General features: G+C 37.3%; 1 protein-coding gene across 1 annotated transcript in view; it reads left to right on the top strand.

The window, feature by feature from the left end:
• Positions 1-1517: 1517 nt before the first annotated feature.
• Positions 1518-22242, top strand: part of LOC128988842 (zygotic DNA replication licensing factor mcm3) — a 29976-nt gene continuing 9251 nt past the window's right edge. The window contains exons 1-9 of the mRNA XM_054410532.1: positions 1518-1717; positions 9440-9552; positions 10059-10267; positions 11324-11454; positions 12375-12474; positions 14121-14259; positions 14939-15172; positions 20734-20898; positions 21265-21463. Coding sequence (XP_054266507.1) covers positions 1649-1717; positions 9440-9552; positions 10059-10267; positions 11324-11454; positions 12375-12474; positions 14121-14259; positions 14939-15172; positions 20734-20898; positions 21265-21463 — 1359 coding nt within the window. The 5' untranslated portion in view covers positions 1518-1648. The remainder of the gene's footprint in view (positions 1718-9439; positions 9553-10058; positions 10268-11323; positions 11455-12374; positions 12475-14120; positions 14260-14938; positions 15173-20733; positions 20899-21264; positions 21464-22242) is intronic.

Here is a 22242-nt window from a genome sequence, read left to right as displayed (position 1 = left end):
TGTCAAGATTGATTATTGGTCTAGAATCTACAAGTACTAGCCAGTTACTGGTAAGTTCTGGCCAGTACTGGCAAGTTCTGGCCAGTACTGGTGAGTTCTGGCCAGTACTGGTGAGTTCTGGCCAGTACTGGCCGGTTCTGGTCCAGGTTCTAACCAGTACTGGCCAGGACCTGGACATTACTGGCCAGAACCTGGACATTACTGGCCAGAACCTGGGAAGTACTGGCCAGAACCTGGGCAGTACTGGCCAGAACCTGGGAAGTACTGGGCCAGAACCTGGGCAGTACTGGCCAGAACCTGGGCAGTACTGGACAGAACCTGGGTATTACTGGCCAGTACTGTAGCAGTACTGGCCAGTACTGTACCAGTACTGGCCAGAACCTGGGCCAGAATTAGATTTCTACATGGGTGGTACCAGTGATGTAAGGTTTAGAAGGGTAATCTTAAATTCTTATTTATTTAAATGTTTTGAGAAAAGAGATTATTTAAAAGATAAATTCTTTGGATGGGGGAAATGATGTTGTTTGTTGTTATTTGTTGGATTCATTGAAATATATAGGCTTTGTTGACAACTTTGTTTTGTTTTGATATTCACCCACGGCCTTTCACTTTTGTTAGGGATGTGGGGCGGCCACTCGCACTGTCACTATGGGGGGCACGTTTCCAATAGTTGTTCGTCTGGGGGCGGTGCGAGGGGTCGGCTCAAATGCAGCAGTTGTCTGCTTGAAATATTGAGCGGAGCTAGCATTTTAATACAAAACTTTTCTAAAGTCAATATGCTACGTCTGTTCCTCGTAAATGAGATTAATTACTTGCAGTATCCAATGTCAATGTTATATTTGGTTCACATAAATGGATGAATGTCTATATGCAGTATTCAAATTCAATTATAATTCTGGTTCACGTAAATGAATTGTCTACTTGCAGCAACCAATCTTAAAAGAACATTTGGTTCTAAAGTGAATGGTACGTCTGGTTCACGTAAACGAATTGGTTACCGTACTTGCAGTATCCAAACTTAAAAGTACATTTGGTTCACGTAAATAAATTGTCTACTTTCAGTATCCTAAATGAATCGTACACCTGCTTCACATATAAATAATATGCCTATTTGCAGTAGGCTATTCAAAGTCAATATGATACGTCGCCACGTCGGGTTCACGTACACGAATTGTTTACTCGAGATCCATCCCTGTCTGCGTGTGAACCTTGATGAAAATCCATCACAAACATATTAAACATGTCACAACAAAAATATCAGTATGTCAGTAAGTAAAATATCAAGAATAAAGAGTGTAAACAAGACAATAGCATAGATTAAACATAATCTATGACAATAAGCAATAACTCTTTTTACAGTATTAACATTGTTTGACTTAAGCCAAAGACGTTTGATTTCGTGTTGATTTCTTATGTTCTCTCCCACCTTGCCGCCAAATCGGCCAAATCCCCCATTTTCCCGCCAGATTATTCTGCTTTTGTTGTAAACTGAACTGACTGACGACAGAGCAGAGGACACCTGCTAAATTTTGGAACCTTGATTGTCAGTGTCTTCGTTTCGTTTCAATTTGTTCTTATTTAATATTTAGTTCATTTCATATAATTAATTTGCACCAGTGTTTGATACGTTATCAGAATCTTGTATACGATGGAGCATGAACTGGATCAGAGGCTACGTGACATTCAACGAGAGTATTTAGAATTTTTGGACGATGAGGTACATTAAGTTAGCCAATTATTAGAATGTTAAATTAGTCCGAGTAACTTATAAGATTAAAGTGTTTTGGCCCCAAGATCGTTATTTTAAATACACAATTAGGCTACTTGCTTTAACCGATGAAGCGATAAGTAAAATAAAAGGTCCCAGATTTAGGCCGAGGCCTAGGCCTAGTAGGCTACACTTTGGCTGGTTCCCACTTATTTTGGTCTCACTCTATATGCCATCATACTAACCTATTTTAACAACCTTACACCTTTATCGTTTGTATCAATAGACTATGAGCAAGGCAGTTTTCCTAATAAGGTTTAATGCAGCCTAGGCCAAGGCTTAGATAAAAAGTAGGTGGCATGTGGGTTAGAAATGTAAGGGGTTTCATATCCATAATTCGGTTGGTTGGTGTAATGTAGGCCTACTATGAAGCCTTTTGCAATGTTGCCTTGTAAACAACGGAGCCCCCTTATACTGAATTGGATTGTAATAGGCCTAGGCCTATATATAGCCTATATTTTTTTTTGCTAGTAACTTATTCTTGCAATGTGACCTAAACTTAATTTACCCTTAACAGGATAAGATAAGTATCAGGTAGGGAAACTCAAAATAGCAAAATTGTCATGAGGTCTCAATAGGTTTAGCCTACAATTTTGTTAACTGATCTCAGCTGACAACTGAGTTATTGAACTTTGCTCTTTAGCCTAACAATAACAGTTAGTAACAGCCTCCTCTCTCCTCTAACACAGCACAAAGCCATGGGGAGACAAAAGTGGCAACAACACCTTGACCCGTCAAACCGAAACAGCTGTTGAACTAATTTATAATGGATAGCCATTGAATTGTTATGGACAGCATAGGAAATGTTAATGTTCACTTTTTTGTTATTTCTGTTATTAAGTTAACTTACCATGGCAATAAGTTGACGTAGCAATTGCCACACACCAACACCATGGCCTTGTGTTTGAGGAGGTTATAGTAGTAAGCTTACAGTAACCACTGTGGCACATGGTTTAAGTTTGTAGCAAAACAGTCTGAATGCAATGTTAACGTGGTGAGGTGTCATGTGTTGTACTAACTTACTATCTGAGATGACTTTCGAGTGGAAATATTAGAATATAAAAAGACAGAGTGTTGAAATAGAAGTAACTGTGTTTGTTATATTAAAGTTCAGAATAGAATAGTAAACAGCATTTGATAATAAACATTTTGGTTGCTATGGTAACAACTACATATGTTCATACCATTCTCCCCCACTTAATCGCTGGAGAGCAAAGTCCTTAAGATAGGACGGAACCTTGCGCTGTCTGGAAGGACGAGTTAATTTGTTTTCTTTTTGTTCTGTGGCTTGAGGTCTGTCTAGATTTTCTTCCCTTAGAGTACCGTCTAGTTCTGTTGGATTGTTTGTATTTGATTCAGACTCTGGATGGATCTCTTGTGGTGGTGTTTGATGGTCTATAATAGGTATCCGTCTTGGAACAACAGAACTATCTTGTTCGTTGTGTGTTTTAAATGTAACTTTCTTCTTGGATACAAGAGTCGAAATCAATTGATTTATGTGTCGTTTTAAACTTCGTCCAGAATCCAATTCAACAATGTAATGGTATTGGCCTAATTTTCTCTTGACTGTACCAAACTGCCATATGTCTTAATTTCCCAGGTGAACTCTTGCCTGAACTCTCTCCCCCACTTTAAGAGAGCGGACGCGAAGAGGAGCAATTGATTTTGATGGAAGTTTTGCCTTTGGGTTAGGGAGAAGTGTGTCAAGTCTAATCCGAATCTTCCTGTTCAAATACAACTCTGCTGGAGTCTTGCCTGATGCCAAAGGTGTTGCTCGATATCTGAACATAATGTTTTGTAGCTTTGTGGTAATTGGGGTTGGATCATCGGCAGCAGCAATAAGTCTTCTCTTTAAGGTTTGTATGTTTCGTTCCGCCAGGCCATTTGTTGCAGGATGGTTAGGAGCAGTAAATTTTTGGAAAATCCCACTTTCTTTACAGTAGTTGATAAATTCCTCACTTTTGAATATAGTGGCATTGTCCGAGACTAAGAACGAGGGGTACCCATGAACCGAGAAAATGTTTTCAAGTAGTGCCATCGTCGTTGCTGAGGAAGGAGCATTTCGAAGAATGCGAACTTCTGCCCACTTTGATTTTGCATCTACACACATGAGGAAATAATTTCCATCCAAAGGACCGGCATAATCAATATGCACTCTTTCCCAGTTATCATCGGGCTGATCCCACGGATGTACCGGAGCCTTTGGTGGATTGTGACGAACTTTTGCACAAGCTTCACAGCTTTTCACTAGTCTTTCTATTTGTTTGTCCATACCTTCCCAATATACATATATCTTCTAGCAAGCTGTTCCATTTTAGTAATTCCGAGGTGTGATTCATGGAGCTCATTTAGAATTTGATTTTGAAGACGTTTGGGAATTACGACTCGATCTGATCGGAAAAGTATGTTGTCTGAGATCATGTAAGGGCTATCTTTGCGACTATTTTTCAGTTCATACAAAAGAACTTGAAGTTCAGGGTCTTTTGCTGTTTCTTCTTTGATCGTTTCTGCAGTTATCACTGTGCTGGAGATTTGAAGTAAGGTTTCTGCATTGATTGTGTTTATTTCTTTGTTGAATGTTAGTTCAGATGAAATTGATGATTGAACTGGGCTTCGAGACAAACAATCCACGTTTTCATTTTCTTTCCCTTTCTTGCATCGAACTGTATAGTCAAGACCACTGAGGAATGAAGAATAACGCAATAAGCGAGATGATGTCATTCGTGGCAGGGCACGTCCTGGATGGAAGATATGTGACAATGGTTCATTATCGGTGACAAGAGTGAATTTTTTACCAAAAACGTAATTGTAAAAATGGGTGACTGTGTAGATGTTTGCTAGAGCTTCTCTATCAAGTTGGCTGTAATTGGTTTCAGCCTGAGTCAATGCTCTGGATGCATATGCAATTGGTCTTTCTTGACCATCGATATCATGACTGAGTATTGCAGCAATTCCAGTTGGGCTAGCATCTGTTGTGAGAATAACTGGTTTTGATGGGTCAAAAGGAATAAGAACTGTATCACTACAAAGTTCAGATTTCAGATTCAGAAATGAGGCTTCAGCAGCAGCTGACCAAAAGAATTTTTCTCTTTTTCGAAGCAAACATCGTAGCGGATGTGTTTTTGAAGAGAAGTCAGGAATGAATTTTGCATAGTATGTAAGTAAGCCAAGAAAGCGTCTTAACTCATCAACATTTCGAGGGCGAGGCATCTGAGTAACTGCTTCAACCTTTTTAGGGCATTTTTGAATCTTATTGAATGACACCACATGTCCAAGGTAATTAATACTTTCCTTGAAGAAAACACATTTTGTTCTGTTAAGATGTAGATCATTCTTCTATTCTTCATTCTTCACTTGAGACGTTCCAAACATGCAATAAGGTTCTTCATACACTCTTTGAGAGTTTCACCGTGACAAATGATATCATCAAAGTATGCTTCTACCTTTGATAATCCGTTTAGCAGTTGTGACAAAATTCGATTAAACTCAGAAGGGGCTGTTTTTATTCCAAAACTGAGACGATTCATGTTGAACATTCCTTTATGGGTTGATATTGTTTGAATCTTACTTCCCTCTTCATCGACTTTTAGATGCAAATAAGCCTTATGAAGATCTAACTTACAGAAGTATCTTGATCCGCGGAGACTATGTAGGACATCATCAATGCGTCGAATGGGGTGGTTAGATGAGACAAGTTTTGAATTAACCCCACACTTGTAATCTACGCATAGTCTGACTCCTCCATCTGGCTTTGGGATAACAACCAATGGTGACCCCCAATCACTTGATGTGACTGGAGTTATGATTCCTTGAGACTCGAGGGTTGTAAGTTCCTTTTCTACTCTCTCTCGTAATGCGAAAGGGACATCACGTTCTCAAGTAAATACTGGTTTTTCATTATCTCTGAGTTGGAGTTTGACTTCAACATTGGGAACACATCCGATTCTTTCTTCGAAAATTGCTGAGTATTTTTCGAATATATCCTCTAGAGACGGTACTAAATTAACATCAACTGTATTAATCGGTGATTGCTTTCTATTGTCTACCTCACTGAGTTCAATTCCAAGTCCACGAATCCAAATTCGTCCTAACAAAGCAGAATGACCAGCAGGTACTATAAATAAATCAGCATTTAGTGATTTTGCATTGTAAGAGACTGAGACAGTTACTTTACCTTTAGGTTTTATTATATGATCAGAGTAGGAGCGAAATGAGATAGGAGTTGGTTGAAGTGGCACTTTAAGTCCAAGTTTATCGAAGTCCGTTTCTGAGATTAAGGAAAATCGTGCACCAGAGTCTACTTCAAATGTTTGAGGCTTGTTGTTGATAGTGACTGTAACCATGTATTTGTCTGAGTCTGGTCCTACTGTGTAAAGATCTTCCACATCGTTGATTTGTGTGATTCCATACTCATCTGGGTGACTGGATTCATCTTCTGTGTAGTGAGACAACAGGGTGTTTGTTTTAGAGTTCTTTAGTAAAGACGTTATACACACTTTTGATACGTGGCCTTGTTTTCCACAGGAAGTGCATTTAAGATTGTTCCGATTAATTTTGCATTCATTATACTGATGGTTTGATCGACCACATTTGAAACAAAGTCCATCAATACCCAAAGCTTTGTAGTCAACGTGTCTTTTTAAGCTTTTGTTACGGAAATGTTGTGATTGAGATCTATTGGAACCGCGGTCATCATATTTGGGAGTCTTAAATTGCTTGAAACTTTGATATTCCTTTGTCTTAGACCTTGAATGTCTATCAATTTTGTGTGTATCTGCATTTTCACTTGATGATTGTGTGACAGGATTACAAATTTTATTTGATTCATAGCGGGAAGCTTCTAGGGCAATTGCTTTCTTAAGGAGTGTGTCAAAACTGTTGAGATTAGTGTCTTGTAGAAGTTGTTCACGTATCCAATTGTCTTTTAGTCCTCTAATAAATTGAGGGCGGAGAAATTCATCAGCAATTGAAATTTTACTTTCACATTCATTGCAAGAAGTGTAAAAATTACAATCATTCAGGTAACCTTTCAGGACTGTGACAAAATCAGAGATAGATTGATGCAACTGTTGTGAAACACTGAGGAAATAGTGTTATGCAACAATATGAGATACTGTAGGTGACAACATCACTGTGAAATGTTCAATTAATTTTGAAAAATTGAGGTCTTTTACAGGATTGTCTGGGCCCAAAAGAGATGTCAGATTATTGTAATGTTCCTTACCAATGGATGAGCACAGGAGTTGAGCTTTCATCTTGTCTTCTTTAATGTTCTTCAAATTGCAATAATTTTCAAAACGTTCCAAATAAATATAATTTTAATTTATCATTATTTGGATCAAAATGTTCAAAAGGATTGATCTGAGGACTTGAAGTTTTATTACCTAGAGCTGCAGCCAAAACATTCATGAGTCTTTCAAATTGTTCTTCATTCATGGTTAACAAAATACAATTTCTTGAAAATAATAGAATAAAACAAGAATTGATAATAGTTTTTTATCAAATCGTCGCCAACTGATATGACTTTCGAGTGGAAATATTAGAATATAAAAAGACAGAGTGTTGAAATAGAAGTAACTGTGTTATATTAACCCTCCAAGTGTCCATAGTTTAGGCCTTAATGTCCACCTATTTTTGGCGCATTTGCAAGGTTTTATTAAAACGGATCTGAGAAGCTTAAAACAATGTTAATTCTAATGTTCTATATACCATTTTGTTTGGAAAATCATGGGCTTCAATATTATATATAAAACATAAGGAACATTTTTTCAAAAAAAAATTTTTAGGTAAAAAAAAATATAATTTCGAAAATTTTCAAAAAAAAAATAAGTTCGCGCTCAATGAAATTGTATAAATTATAGGCCTATAAATATTTGAAAATAGCCACTTTGTTCTAAATTTTATGAGGATTACAAATATATAATAATATAAGGAAGTAGATTTGCAAATAAATAAGTTATGGGCAAAAAACTTATTTCAGTACATAGCGTTTAGCTAAGAATGCATAGCCTAACCATAGCTAGGAATCTGGCTGATAATTTACATCAATATCACTACCTACTTCTTCAGGATCATCAACCAGCACTTCAAAACCACTTAAATCTTCTTATAATGCACCACGTATATCACTACTTTTGATTTTTAACACTAAAACAATGATAAACGTAATAAAACACATCAGTCATCGGTCCGGGGGAACCTAGCTGTTTACAAATACACGCACGTCAGCTGTCTGCTACAATATTTTCGGAACTAAAATGAATAGCGCTTAGAGACAGACCTCTGGAGAAAGCTTAGAATATTACGGAAAGAACGATACCTAACTCGATCCAGTTCAATCCGATTCAGTCAGTCATAGAGCCTTCGCCATAAACGATGTCTGCGTGTCGAAAAATCGACAAGTAACACTACACAAAGTGTGCTGCTTGTCGAATTTTCGTCAAGTAACACTGGGAGGGTTAAAGATCAGAATAGAATAGTAAACAGCATTTGATAATAAACATTTTGGTTGCTATGGTAACAACTACATATGTTCATAACACTATCACTATTTATTATATACATTATTATATATATTTGTAGGTTCCCTGCAATGGTGCCTAGGCCTACCATCTTAAAAACATCAGTTCCTTAACTGACTTAACTTTTATAAGCACCTAAGATTGTGTAGGCCTATGCCTATTTCTTAACACGTTGACTGCAGCCTATCAGTTGTGTGCTCGCCCGCCTAATATTGCGTCTGTCTAAACCCAGCACTTGGCCGGTGACAATGTGATTGTAGCCAGGCTGTAGCTTAGATTACAAGCGTTATTTTAGTGTAGGTTGGTACTAAACATTCCCGTAAAATCCCGTCTGGCAATGCTTTTGTCCCGTTTTCGGGGATTTTCTCTATTTGAGCCATATTTCAAAGACTTTGGTTATTGATCCAGGCAGTGCTGCTACCTTTGGGTGTTTCAGTGAACTACGTCCACTTTTGGGGTAACGCAGAACAATCACTACTGCTCTTTTGTCTTACTGAGATATTTCAATGCCAATAGCGATCGCTGATTCAGTAGTGCGCCGGGGCTCCGCCTGTAGTTTAGGGAACGCCATAGTAGGCCTAAAGGTTTTCAGCAGTCAACGTGTTAAGCACACTAGTCTATCCTTCTAATGAACTGTAACTTATCTTGGGAGAACTTTGTCCCAGAGTTCTTATAAACTTGTTGATTGGTAGGCAGGCATGCTTAAATTGGTAGGCCCACGATACGGTACCTTAGTAGGCTAAGTTTATCTATACTTTCACATAAAAAGTGGTTGGATTGGTTAACTAGTGTCTGGTGATTTATTAGCCTAGTTTGATTTTAATCCCATTTTTGTGATTTTGAGTCTCTCGTGCCTAATTCCATCCACATTTCTCTGTCATAATCAGTTTGCTGAACTTAATGATTTAGGATACATTTTGATTAGGTTGGGCTGAAGTTAGGCTACTGTATCACCTAATGTTTTATCTGATTTCTAATCGAGGCTCCCTTAAAGGCTGATTTGTTCTCACCCTAACTGATATCATGAGTACGGTAGTGGTTAGTCATAAAAACAATTCATTTAACGACCCTAAAGATGACCCACACATTAAAACATCTCAAGTGCCACAGTAATTAAGTTACTTACCGTTACGTAATCTTATGATTACAGGAGGATCAAGGTCTTTACAACAAAAGAGTCAAAAATATGATTGAGGATAACAGAAGACGACTTCTTGTCAACATCAACGATCTACGGAGGAAGAATCAGTCTAGAGCTCTTGGGTAAGACGTTGTCATACAACTACAGTTTTTTAATCGGTGTAAGATTATGATTCAGGAGACAATACCTAATAAATGTAAAAATACATACGGATCTAGTTCTTGCTATGCCTCACTGCCTGCCCAAAGTGTATAAAATTAGGTCCTTATTTAGGCCTAGGTAGGCCTTAAGAGTGCTGCGGTTAGAAAATAAATAAAAGAAAAAAATGATATTTATTTTGTATTTTGTTAGGCTATATTATTAGTCCAATATAGCTTAGAAAATGAAATTAAAGCACCCAATATTTTTTTTAAACTAGTTTATATGTAATTTCTACTAAGCTTGGGCGATAATACAATTTTTTGTATAATTCAATCTGCATTTTGATGAATTATCTTGGTCCATGGAGGATATTTTAAAGTTTTGTTTATGAAGAAATGTTGGCCTAGGCCTATATTATTCAAACCATTGCCAAGTTAGGCTATTAAAAAATATTCCTTAACAAACATGTTTTTTTTTATTATTTTAGGCTGCTATCCCATGCATTTGAAGAACAAGTGGCATTTCAAAGGGCCTTGAAGGACTATGTCGCCACTATCGACCCTTCTTATGCCATGGAGCATGAGGAATTCCATGTGGCGTTTGAAGGAAGCTTTGGCAACAAACATGTGACCCCGCGAACTCTAACTGCTCGTTTTCTGGGAAACCTCGTTTGCTGCGAGGGTATTGTTACCAAATGTAAGTTAATTCACTAATTTACTGGTTAATTTGTGTAGTACAGTGGAACCTTGATAACAAGACCCTCGATAGCAAGTCACCCTTGATAACAAGAGTCATTTTCAGATCCCCTTAAAATTATTGCACCCTAATCAAATGTTATTGCAAACCTCGATAAGAAGTCAACCTTGATAACAAGTCTTATTTTTCAATCCCTAGTTGTTATCAATGTTCTACTGTATTATATTTCCAATTGTAATTTATCCGGTTTGACTAACCTTAATATATAGGCCTACTTATCTCATCCTAACAAGTTCGCTACCGATCACCACATATATGCGATGCTGCGGCCATTTCCACGGACCGAGGTATGCATTTAAATATTACTCATAGACCGGGTGTCACTTGGTTAACAGTACTCTACACGCAGACCACGAGCCAGTGATGCAGCAAACTGCAAAGTAAAAGACAGTTTTACCAACTATCATGACATCACTAATCACTACAGTCGGGACCACGTAAGTTTGCAGTTGAGGGGGGGCCTATTTACCATATGGTTTTGAATGAACCAATGAGAACCGTCCGGTGTTGCCAAATCTAATAATACCAGCTGATTTGAAAATATTGCTTAGTATAGGCCTATTTTAATTAGTGTTGTCAATGGGCGATGTGGCAACGTCGCACTAGCATTGTCTTGTGATTGGCTGCCACCAACTGCAAACTTATGTGGTCCCGACTTTAATCATCATATCCAAAGACTAAGTGACACACATATGCGAAAGACATCCCTGTAGACCACTGCAGAGAATTCAGGGCCTTCAAATAGACTGTTACTAAGATATTAGCTTTTTAATAACATTGGGACACCTAGGAGCAGTCTATGGGTAGAAACTGGCCGTCGCATATGTGCGTCGCTGGTCCATATGAATGAAAAATTTAGTACTTTTGCAGTAGCGAAGGTTTCTTGGTTTCTTCTATCCTATCTAAAGTCAGGATCAGCTTTCAGATCCCGAAACATTGTTCAAAATTTGTTACACTTTAAACAATATCATCAGTTGTGTGATCGTTTTGTTTCAGGTTCACTGGTTCGGCCCAAAGTTGTCAAAAGTGTTCATTACTGTCCAGCTACTAAGAAGAGTATTGAAAGAAGATACACTGACCTTACGTCATTGGAAGCTTTTCCCAGCTCAGCATCATATCCCACTATGGTAATCAAGCTACGACTATTTTCTTTTCGTCAATACCACTTACAAATATAGGACCCTAGGCTCTAGTCTGACTATTTCAGGCTAGGCTTTAGAAGGTCGCGGCGTTATGACTTAGATAAATTCTGGTGTTTGGCAGGATTTGTACCCTGGACCTCGAGGATCTGCAGACTTGCACTCTATCACTAGACCTGCTAGTTCCCCCCAAGCCATAACTATTGCTATTTAATTAGCATAACAAATTTAAATGGCTTTTACAATTTAATTTATGTTTTTATTTTTTGTTCCAAAAACTTTTCAGGCTACTCCCTTGGTGTCTAGAGGAGAATACTTATAATCATAGTTCTCTTCCATAAGGACAGTTTTGAAACAGCTTAACATTTTTTTAAGTAGGTACTCCTTCCTTCTGAAGAAGACCTCTTTGTGGGGCAACATTTCAGTGTGTTTTGAACTTATATTATGTTTAAATGGTAGAAAAAGGAGGATAGCAGCTAGCTTACCTTGAAAGTGTGGGTAGGCCATAGAACAAGTAGAAAAATATTTTGCACATCTCTCTACACTTGACAAAGTCCCTTAGGGGACGAAATATTGTGTACAAAATATTTTTCTACTTGTTCTATGGCCTACCCACACTTTCAAGGTAAGCTAGCTGCTATCCTCCTTTTTCTACCATTTAAAATCCTGGCCTAGAGCCTTTCCTTAAACAAAACTAACCTAAAGACCTAACTTATATTATGTTTAGTTGTTTACAATTGCCAACTGCCTGAAACTCTTTTGTTAGGTGGATTCATTTATTTGTGTATCCATTATTAATTTCCTTTAGATGCATTTTCAAGCCAAATGCGTTATTCCTGTATGGATCCAACCTGAAGATTTGTTTTGTAATTTGTATGAGGGCCCTTAGTTAAAATGTTTTCCTACAGGATGAGGATGGGAACTTGTTGGAAACTGAATACGGCCTGTCCAAGTACAAGGACCACCAGACTTTGACCATTCAAGAAATGCCAGAAAAGGCTCCTGCAGGTAAAGTTACATGGACAGATTTCACTTATTTAAATTTAATCGTTAGTTTGGATTTTTTTAGCTTAAACAACGTGAATAAAAGATACTAGGAGACTTAATAATGACATTAAATATTTCAAACACATTAAAATAAAAGGATTTCATAGCGTTGCATTGTTTTTTCTTAGAAACTTTGGCACTATACAACTGAAAAAATGATGCACCAGCATTTTTGACTGGGATTTTAAGAAAACAAAACTTGCCTAGTGTTGTGTTACCTTTCTTTGAACTACAAATGAAACACATGGATACATTTGTTGAAACGCTAAATTTGCAGAAGACTCCATTTTGGTAAGACTTCATATTGTTCAGGTGGCAAGCTGCGTATGACTTTCAACACACTAAAGTAAAAGCACTGCTTTTTCCATTTAACCGTTGAACAAACAAGACCAAATCTATTCTCGTACTGCTTTTCAGAATGTACGAGTACATACAGTATTTTACTCCTGACTTATCTATAGGCCTATACTTAGCCTACTCCATTTATAAAATTTAGGTGGTTTTAGGTAAAGAAAACCATCCTCTACACTTGATCCTAACTTTAAACTGACTATAAAACGGGTTTCCCTGTTACATCCCTTTTTCAGCCATCCTACTGAACCTAATTCTATGATTGGAGGTGTCATTGTAAAAATCATAATCCAGAGGACTGGCAAATGGTAAACTAAAACGTCATTTTCTTTAATGCTTTGCCCTCCCCACTAGGGTTTGATTTTATTAGATTTTGCTTTAAATAATTCAGTAATGCTGACTAACTTTCTTTAAATTTTCATGTAAACTCAAATGTAGACCTGAACAGCAAGGAATGTTTATAATTGTAAAATGTGTATGAAAATGAAAATTTGGCTTTTAAATAGGCTAGTTTTTAAATTGTAGGCCCCTATCCTGATTTAGTTAGTTTGGTAAACCACTCTTCAAGTTGTAGATCTAAAAGCAACAAATTTAATTAATTGTAAATTAGTGGTTCTATTCACCTACCCTAACTGTTTGAAACAAACATAATCTTTGAAAAGCCAAAGGTACAGATTGTGTTATTCGTTTAGCCTTGGAATTGAAATGTGAAATTGCTTATGAGTCTCCACGTTTATCATATATATTAATAGGTAAGCGTGTTTCTTGAAAACCTTTTTCTCAACTCGTGTGCATCGCAGGGAAAATCTAGGCTTAATATTAGAAAGATATTTTCCTGTAGATGTGCAGAATCCCTTTATAAATTAAAATAAGCACAAAAAATGAATTTAAATTAAAAAAAATAACATAGGCCTCATGGATCGCCATGCGGGTGACAAAATAACAACAAAATATAAACAGAAAATCAAAACAAACGGTAGAAATTCCAAACACATGTTTTATTTACTGTGTGGGGTGAAAATAGAGAAGTGTGGACAATTTTTTGGCCGAGTTTTCGACCACTGGACGTCCTTTTAATATACTATAGTTAAATAATTCTACACACACAATGTATGGTATTAAAATGATTCCATGTATTTTTAATCACATAGTCAGGCCGGTCTACCGGTGATACATATTTACAATAAATATTTGTTTAGTTACTTATATTCTAACAACATTTGATTTGTTTTACATAAAACAAAACTAATTTCCAGGTCAACTGCCTCGATCCGTGGACATTGTGTGTGAATATGACCTGGTGGACTTGTGCAAGCCTGGAGACCGAGTACAGATTGTTGGCAATTACAGATGTCTGCCGAACAAGCAGGGGAGTTTCACCTCCGGAACTTTCAGGTTGGTCTACGCTACAAACTGGTTGCGCCTTTGTGTGACTATGGTTAAAATAGTGTTAGCAATCTTCTAATAATTATAGAATTTTTTTTTATCAGAAAGATTTGTGTGAAATGCAATATAATGCTTTCTAGCCCCTTTCCTTTTAGTCACTAAGGTTCATAAACTCAAATAGTCATGTGACTACAAAGCTGAAATTCTAAAAGGACGTGTTTTTTTCAAACATACTCAGAAAGGAGTACTTGGACTGTATCAACTCAACCAAGGCCTAATAAGAATTTAATTCACTCAGTTTTAATTATGTGTGTATAGTAGCAATTAAAAAAAAAAAATCGCTCAACTTTGCTTGATGATAAGATTGTCCGGTTGGATGAGTGGGTCTAAAGCTAGCCTTCAAATTTGAAGCTCGTTGATTTGATCCAAATCGAGGTTGATTCTTAGCCCAGATGGTACATATGGAATTTGTCTCTAATTAATTAATATGATGTAATGGCATTCTGTAAATAAATAAAATAAATACTGCTATTTATTAAAATAATCATGTTAGACAAACAAGAATTCAAACAGTTCTTGTACAAAAAGCATTAAATACCAACGGTGTCTGTCATACCCTTTAATAAAATCAATTTTCATCTAGATGTCAATCTTTTTCTTTTTATCTTTTTACTCTCAACTTTTTCAGGACTGTATTGATTGCTTCGCACATCACACAACTCAGCAAAGAGGCCACGTTGATGATTTCACGTGAAGATGTCAAACATTGCCGTCAGCTTGTCAAGAAAAGAAACATTTTTGAGCTTCTGGGAAAATCCCTGGCTCCTAGTATCCATGGCCATCACTATATCAAGAAAGCCATCCTATGCATGCTTTTGGGCGGAGTTGAAAAAGTTTTACCCAATGGAACCAGGTTGAGAGGGTATGTATCATTGATTAATTGTTTTTTTTCTACCATATAAAAAATCACTTCACTCTCAGGCCTGTTCCAAGTTGTTTTCACAAATGCTGTGTTTTCATTTGCTATTCCCAAACTTGTATTTTAAGAATCAAGAATCAATCAAGAATCAAGAATTTTTATTCATCGTTAAATGCTATGTACAACACATGCAATGGATGAACGTCATAATAGTAGCCTAAAGTTTACAGGCAATAAGGCTAAATAAATATAGACAATAAAATATAAACAAGTGCAGAGTACATGCAAAAAGTATCACAGTCATCTTAAAAATAAAATACTGAAGTTTATAAAAAACATAGGTATGCAAAGACTAGAGCAAACATGAAAACAGGTGCAATGTGTATACAATAAATGCAGTGTGTTTAAAATAAGTTAGAAAAAAAACATAGCAGGGGCAAGAAAAGAGTATAAAATTTAAAGACAATACTAACAAACAGACAGATAAATAACTTATAAAACAACTCAGCCCTTGGCTATATCACAGACAGACAGAATTTAAAATTGAATATCAACAGGCAATACAAAGAATTCATCGAGCTTGTAAAATGGCCTTGCAACCAACCAATTGTAAACAGACAACTTAAACTTAGTGAAAGATACATTATGTGCAGAAACAGGCAACTTATTAAATAGATTAATGTACATAGTGCGATGCTGGGATTGTGATTTACTCAAACGAACATAAGGCTGATTGAGTGAGGACATGCTTCTAGTGCAATAACCATGCACACTACTTCTGAGTGGATACTCATGCAGATGTTGCTTAACATGCAACAGGCAAACATAAATATACTGGTTAATCACTGTCAAAATTCCTTCGCTGACAAAGAGTGGTTTACAGTGTGCTTTAAAAGCTGAGTGTGTGATTATACGCATCGCCTTTTTTTGTAAGCGCAAGACTTTATCAATACTGTGGCCATTCCCCCACAGACGAATGCCATAAGAAATTATTCCATTAAACAAAGCATAATACACATTTTTCAGGTACACTTTAGGGATCAGCTTCTTTAAATGCCACAAAAGAGAAATCACTCTAGATAGTCTGGTACAAACATTCTGTATGTGAGAATCCCATGTAAGTTTGGTGTCAACAGTAATACCTAAGAGCTTAACGACAGAATCTACAACTACATCAGATTGAACATCAAACTGGCACAAGGAAAAACATATTTGTTGAGTTTTATTGGTATTCAAAAGGAGGCCATTTGCTTCAAACCAGATTGTGCCATCTGCCATCACATCAGACATAATGTTACAGAGCTCAGCAATATTGTTACCTGAACAGAAAAAGGTAGTGTCATCAGCAAATATGACTTTGTTACAACTAATATTTACAGGAAGGTCATTAATTAAAACAAGGAACAGAAAAGGGCCCAGAACCGATCCCTGGGGTACACCACTTTTGACTACCGTTACCTCTGAGAGACTGTTTTTAAAACAAACTTGTTGCCTGCGGTTTGCCAGATAATTTCTAAAAAAACTTAGCTCCACACCACTTACACCATAATACAGTAATTTATTGAGAAGGATCTCATGAGACACACAGTCGAACGCCTTAGTCAGATCACATAAGGTGGTCAGGGTACTAAGGTGGTTTTCAAAGCCATCAATCACAGCTGAAACAAGGCGGTCGACTGCATCCTCACAAGATAAACCTTCCCGAAAGCCGAATTGAAATTTTGAAAAAAGTGAATTCACTTCAAAATATTCACTCACCTGGTGCTTCACAGCCTTTTCAATAATTTTGGAAAAGGTCGGTACAACGGAGATCGGTCTGTAGCTTGCAGCACAATCTTTAACACCTCTCTTATATACAGGCACCACTTTGGAGAGCTTTAACACATCCGGAAACTGCCCTGTACGCAGGCATTCGTTGACACAGTGGGTTAGGGGGAGAACAATCACAGGTAACATACTCTTGATAAAATTTCCACTGATACCATAGATATCTCTGCTATGGCCACTTTTCAAATTTTTAACAATATTTTCTATGTAATCACAGGACACAGGTTTGAAATTGAAGATGGGGTTTGGGTGTTGGTGATTTCCCAGCAAATCAGACGCTCTTTCTGGAGATAGGTTGACTTGTTTACTGACATCTTCCACAGATGAGATGAAATACGAGTTGAAGTCTTCGGGTGTGAGGTTGCAGTCATCATTACGAGTAGGCCTGTTCCTGGAGTTGTTTACAATCTCCCAAGCTGTTTTACATTTGTTGTCTGATTGGGAAATTTTAGTCACATTGTGGTCCAGTTTAGCTTGTACAAGAGCTTTCTTATATCTTCGTTTGGCAGCCAAATACCTGAATCTAATAATATCCACAGAAAGATTATATTTTTTAGCCCAGAGAAGGAAGTCATACAGTTGCGATAACTCCTTTCTCATTTGTTGATGTTCTTGCTTAAACCAGGTAGGCCCAAGCTTAAGAGATTTCTTCGCATTATACTTCATAATTCTAACAGGGTAAAAAGTGTCAAAGCTCTGAAAGAAATGCATGAAAAAATGTTCAGGAAAATTATCACAGGAGTTGCTATTGATAGTGAGCCAATCAGTGTTAAGCATGTAGGACATAAAGTTTTCATTGTTTTTTTGGCTAAAACAACGAGTAATCTTAAAAGTCGTTTCTTGATGTTTGTTGCTACAGTCAGTGGGCGTTAGCTTAATTTCCAGAGCCTGATGGTCAGATAAAGGCACTGAAGTAACGTTAACATCTAGAAGTTGTCTTGGGTAGTTGGTAATAACATTGTCGAGACAGGCGGGTCCTCTTGTAGGCTTCTCATTTGCACAATAGCAGTCAACAGAGCGGAGAGCATCCAGAAATTGGAGAGGTAATGGCTCTCTAAGGCGAATATCGATATTAATGTCGCCACACAATACCACAGGCACATTCATTTTAGACAAAAATAAAATCAACAGTTCTACATTCTCCAGGAAAATCGCCGCATCCCCATCTGGAACTCGATAGACTGACAAAATGATTATTTCCAAGTTAGGGTAATGAACCAAGACCGCCACAACCTCAAAATGTCTCTCAACACAAAAGCGAGTTACATCAAGTATCGCAAACTCAGATCCTCTCGGACAAAAATTGCCACACCACCCTTAGTTTGAATAGTGCGACAAAAAGCTGTTGCACATATGTAACCCTCAATATGCACTAAATCAATAGTGTCAGGCCTACACCAATGCTCACACACACAAAGCACAGAAATATTTTGACTGTGTAGAATAGGATCAAGTTCGTTTTGCTTATCCAATAGGGATTGGGTGTTTACGGAATAGATGTTGTAATCAACCCTTTCCACGGAGGCAATCCTGTTAGCTGATTCCTTGTTTAGTTCTAGGTTCCGTTTGTTGTTTTGGACAGCTCGGAGTTTAAATGCTCCAAAGCAGGCCTATTAGAAACGATCTGTCCACTTTTCCTTGGCTTATAAACAGATACAAAGGCATTTTCTGGCCAAAATTCAGGTTTATATATGTCATCAAAATGCTTTGAGGGTATTCCTACTTTGAAAGATGAATAATGGTTAGGGTACTTACACTGTAGTTTCTCCACTATGTACTGAGAGTCAATTTTACCCTTTAGAAAGTCCGTTACGTTTTCACAGGTTGTATCTGGGCTTAGTTTGGAAACAAATAAGAATGTTTTCTTGTCTGTTGTACTTAGGTTAAGTTCGGAAGTTGACTGTCCAGTAATGAAACCGTACTTTACACTCTTGCTGTTTGACCCTGACCTAGGCCTAGTCCCTGTGTTATTTGTTTGTCTCTTTGGTACAGATGTTTGTCTCCTTTTTTGTCCCCGGGCCTTGACCACTGTATAAGGCAACTCCTCAGAAGCTTCCACAGGAAAGTCCGAATCACTCAGTGACTGTGAGGGCGAAGTTAGTCCTACACCTAGACCTACAACAGGGTTAGGCCGAGAGCTTTGACTACACATTGATAGGTTAGGATTTTGAGCATGTTTTTTAGTCATTTTATTTGCACTATTAGGCACTTTAGTTGCTGAGTTAGTGAGTCTAGGGCTCACTGAATTTACTTTCAAAGAATCTGCGTATGTTTTACCACCTGCAGAAGAACCATTTATTAACAGGTCGTCCAGAGCCTCAGCTTGATTGTTTACTGCCGATCGCAGGAGTTTCCTGTCATTGTCCATTTTAATTAACTGAGTGGTAATCACATTATACTTGTCATAAAGATCAGAAATTTGATCGGTCAAAAGTTTAAAAACGTCTGGACATTGTCCATTGTCAATTTCAGCATCAATTCTCTTTGGCGAACACGAAGTCTCAGCAGAAGCAGAAGCCGGTGCACGACACTTCTCACAAATATACACGGCTTTACCTTTTAGAGCTTTGAATAACTCGTACTCTTCGTCAGTTACATCAATGCAGGTGTTATGATGCCATAATTTACAAATCCCGACACATAGGAGTGCTTTACTAGTTTTCGTGACGTTTTTATTACACGAACCGCACTTTGACTGTTTGCTATGCGCCGCCATCTTGCAGAATGTAAGGGTCAATGTAAGTGAAATATAAATTTAAATAAATATTCAAAATATAAAACACAAGTAAATCACTCCATAGTACTTCATGTTTTTAAAGCATTCAGGACAATTTAATCAAAAATGTATTGTTGTCAGGTAACTGTAGAGGACACATATTCCTCTACATAAACACACATAAACCTAGACATATTCCCAAAATGGTAGTTAATAAACTTAATTCTTGCTAATCTGTAACAGACGTGAAAATGTATGTTTGAACCGACTAAGAATACAAAAGATTACATAAGGAAATTAAAATGTAAAAAAAACGTTACGTTGTAAGAATTTTATCCTCAGCTACGAGGGCGGTTTTTAAGTATGAGCCAGTTTCGCGCACAACTCTGTAGTTTGCATGTCAAACAACAATCAAATCTCCCACCACTTCTGAAGTAAGGTCAGTGATATGTTTTTTTGATTAGGTACCGGTACAAGAAACATATCCAATACTGACATTCATCACCAAATGACTGAAGTTGATGTCCCTATTGTAGGCCTAATGAGTGGAGAATGGCCATGAAAACCCTTTTTCAGTGATCTTTGAGAAGTCTGGGTACCGACTAATAACACAATTCCTTCCGAAATGAGCATATTCACGGCAATTTTTAAACTCCCTAGCCTATTTCTGCCCTTTCACACATCTTTGCATCAGGATCATAATCTCCAGTCATCTAGTGATGAATGTCTGCATAAGATATGTTTCTTGTAATGAAAAAACTTACAACTGACCTTACCACGGACACACCACATGTGATATGTGTGTGAATCATGTCACGTGTTTATTATGATCTGCTGTTTTAGTATGCAATACAAATTATTCGTCTGAATTTAATTTTGACACTTTGTTTGTAAAAATCCGTCCATTATTAACAGAGGAGTAGTGTTTCGTAGGTATCGCCTTCAAGTATTAAGGATAGTTCTGGACTAAAGCCTTTCTACGAAGTGAAGGTGGAATATACTAACTGTTGGGTGTGTACAGTGACATAAACATTCTGCTGATTGGAGACCCCAGTGTTGCCAAGTCTCAGCTGCTGAGGTACGTCCTGGCCACAGCTCCGCGAGCCATCCCCACCACTGGCCGAGGGAGTTCAGGCGTGGGTCTGACTGCCGCAGTTACTACGGACCAGGAGACTGGCGAGCGCAGGTAACATCAAATAGTCAAGATAGAAAATACTTTATAACATAGGGCTTGAACTATTCCCTATATTCTCTTTAAAAAAATAGCCTACATTAGGTTTTTAAGTGATACAGTACACTCGCGATCAACGGAGGTTATTGGAACTGACACGTACCTTTCCTAAAACTTTGGTTTTGGACACTATGCAACATGCGTTAAGTATGAGAATCTAAAATATAGTGCTCACTCAGTTGTTTTGAAACTGTAACTTAAAGTTGTATTCAACAACATTTGTAAAATTATTAATAATCATTTGCGACTAAACAACAAATTACTTGTGTTGGATCTCAAAGTGAAAATATTTAAGCCAATAATTAATTATATTCTCCACAGATTGGAAGCAGGTGCCATGGTGTTGGCCGACCGAGGTGTTGTGTGTATTGATGAGTTTGACAAGATGTCTGACATGGACCGCACAGCCATACACGAGGTGATGGAGCAGGGGAGAGTGACCATAGCTAAGGCTGGGATACACGCTCGACTCAACGCTCGCTGTTCAGTACTGGCTGCGGCCAACCCTGTCTATGGAAAGGTACAGCTTGTAACTATTTGAAATGAATTCCAAAAATAGACTTTCCATTTCCATGTTTAAACTATTAGCATAGGCATAAAGAATTAAATATAGACTGTCAGCCGTGCTGCGGTTACCATAGGTTCTGGCGCACACTGCTGGGAGCGCCGTGTAGTAACGTAGCGCGTACGCCATACCTACATGGTGCGCAAGAACCTATGGCAACCATGGTAAACCCCGGCACGGCTGACAGTCTATATTTTGTAAAGGAATACATAAAATGAAACATAACATAACATATACATGTACATAACATAAGTAAGTATGTTATGGAATGATTTCTAACCTTTGACTATTGAGAGAAGTAGACTTTTCATTCCCATGTTTAAACTAGTCATTTTTACTTTCTCCCCCTATACATAGTATATGAAGAAAGTATTGTTTTAGTGTTTTCGTGTAATAATGCAACCCCCATTACTGTAACAATTACGGTACAAAATTTATAGTAACTTTTATGATTTTTCTTTACAAAATTATCATAGTTACTCCCACCGCTTACCCATGATAAAGGTTGTTGACAAGCTTATTATAAAAAGAAATTATACGTGTCAGATTGTTGATACCGTTTATTAGAATGAAAATTAACATGGTTTATTTTAGTCGACAAAAATAGAATGTGCCAATGTCAATCCCGGGTTTCTATTGTCTAATGAATATGCCAATCTTAGTTTAAGTGTTTAAGCCAAACTGAAATAGTGTTTTATTCATAGATTTTATGTAATGTCAAACTATCAAAGTTA

The sequence above is a fragment of the Macrosteles quadrilineatus genome, unplaced genomic scaffold, assembly GCF_028750875.1.
Source record: "Macrosteles quadrilineatus isolate MER2022 unplaced genomic scaffold, UCM_ALF_1.0 Scaffold_3__2_contigs__length_128488019, whole genome shotgun sequence".
Lineage (NCBI taxonomy): Eukaryota > Metazoa > Arthropoda > Insecta > Hemiptera > Cicadellidae > Macrosteles > Macrosteles quadrilineatus.
The sequence above is the reverse complement of the archived record's forward strand: the minus strand, read 5'-3'. Positions and strand labels throughout refer to the sequence as shown.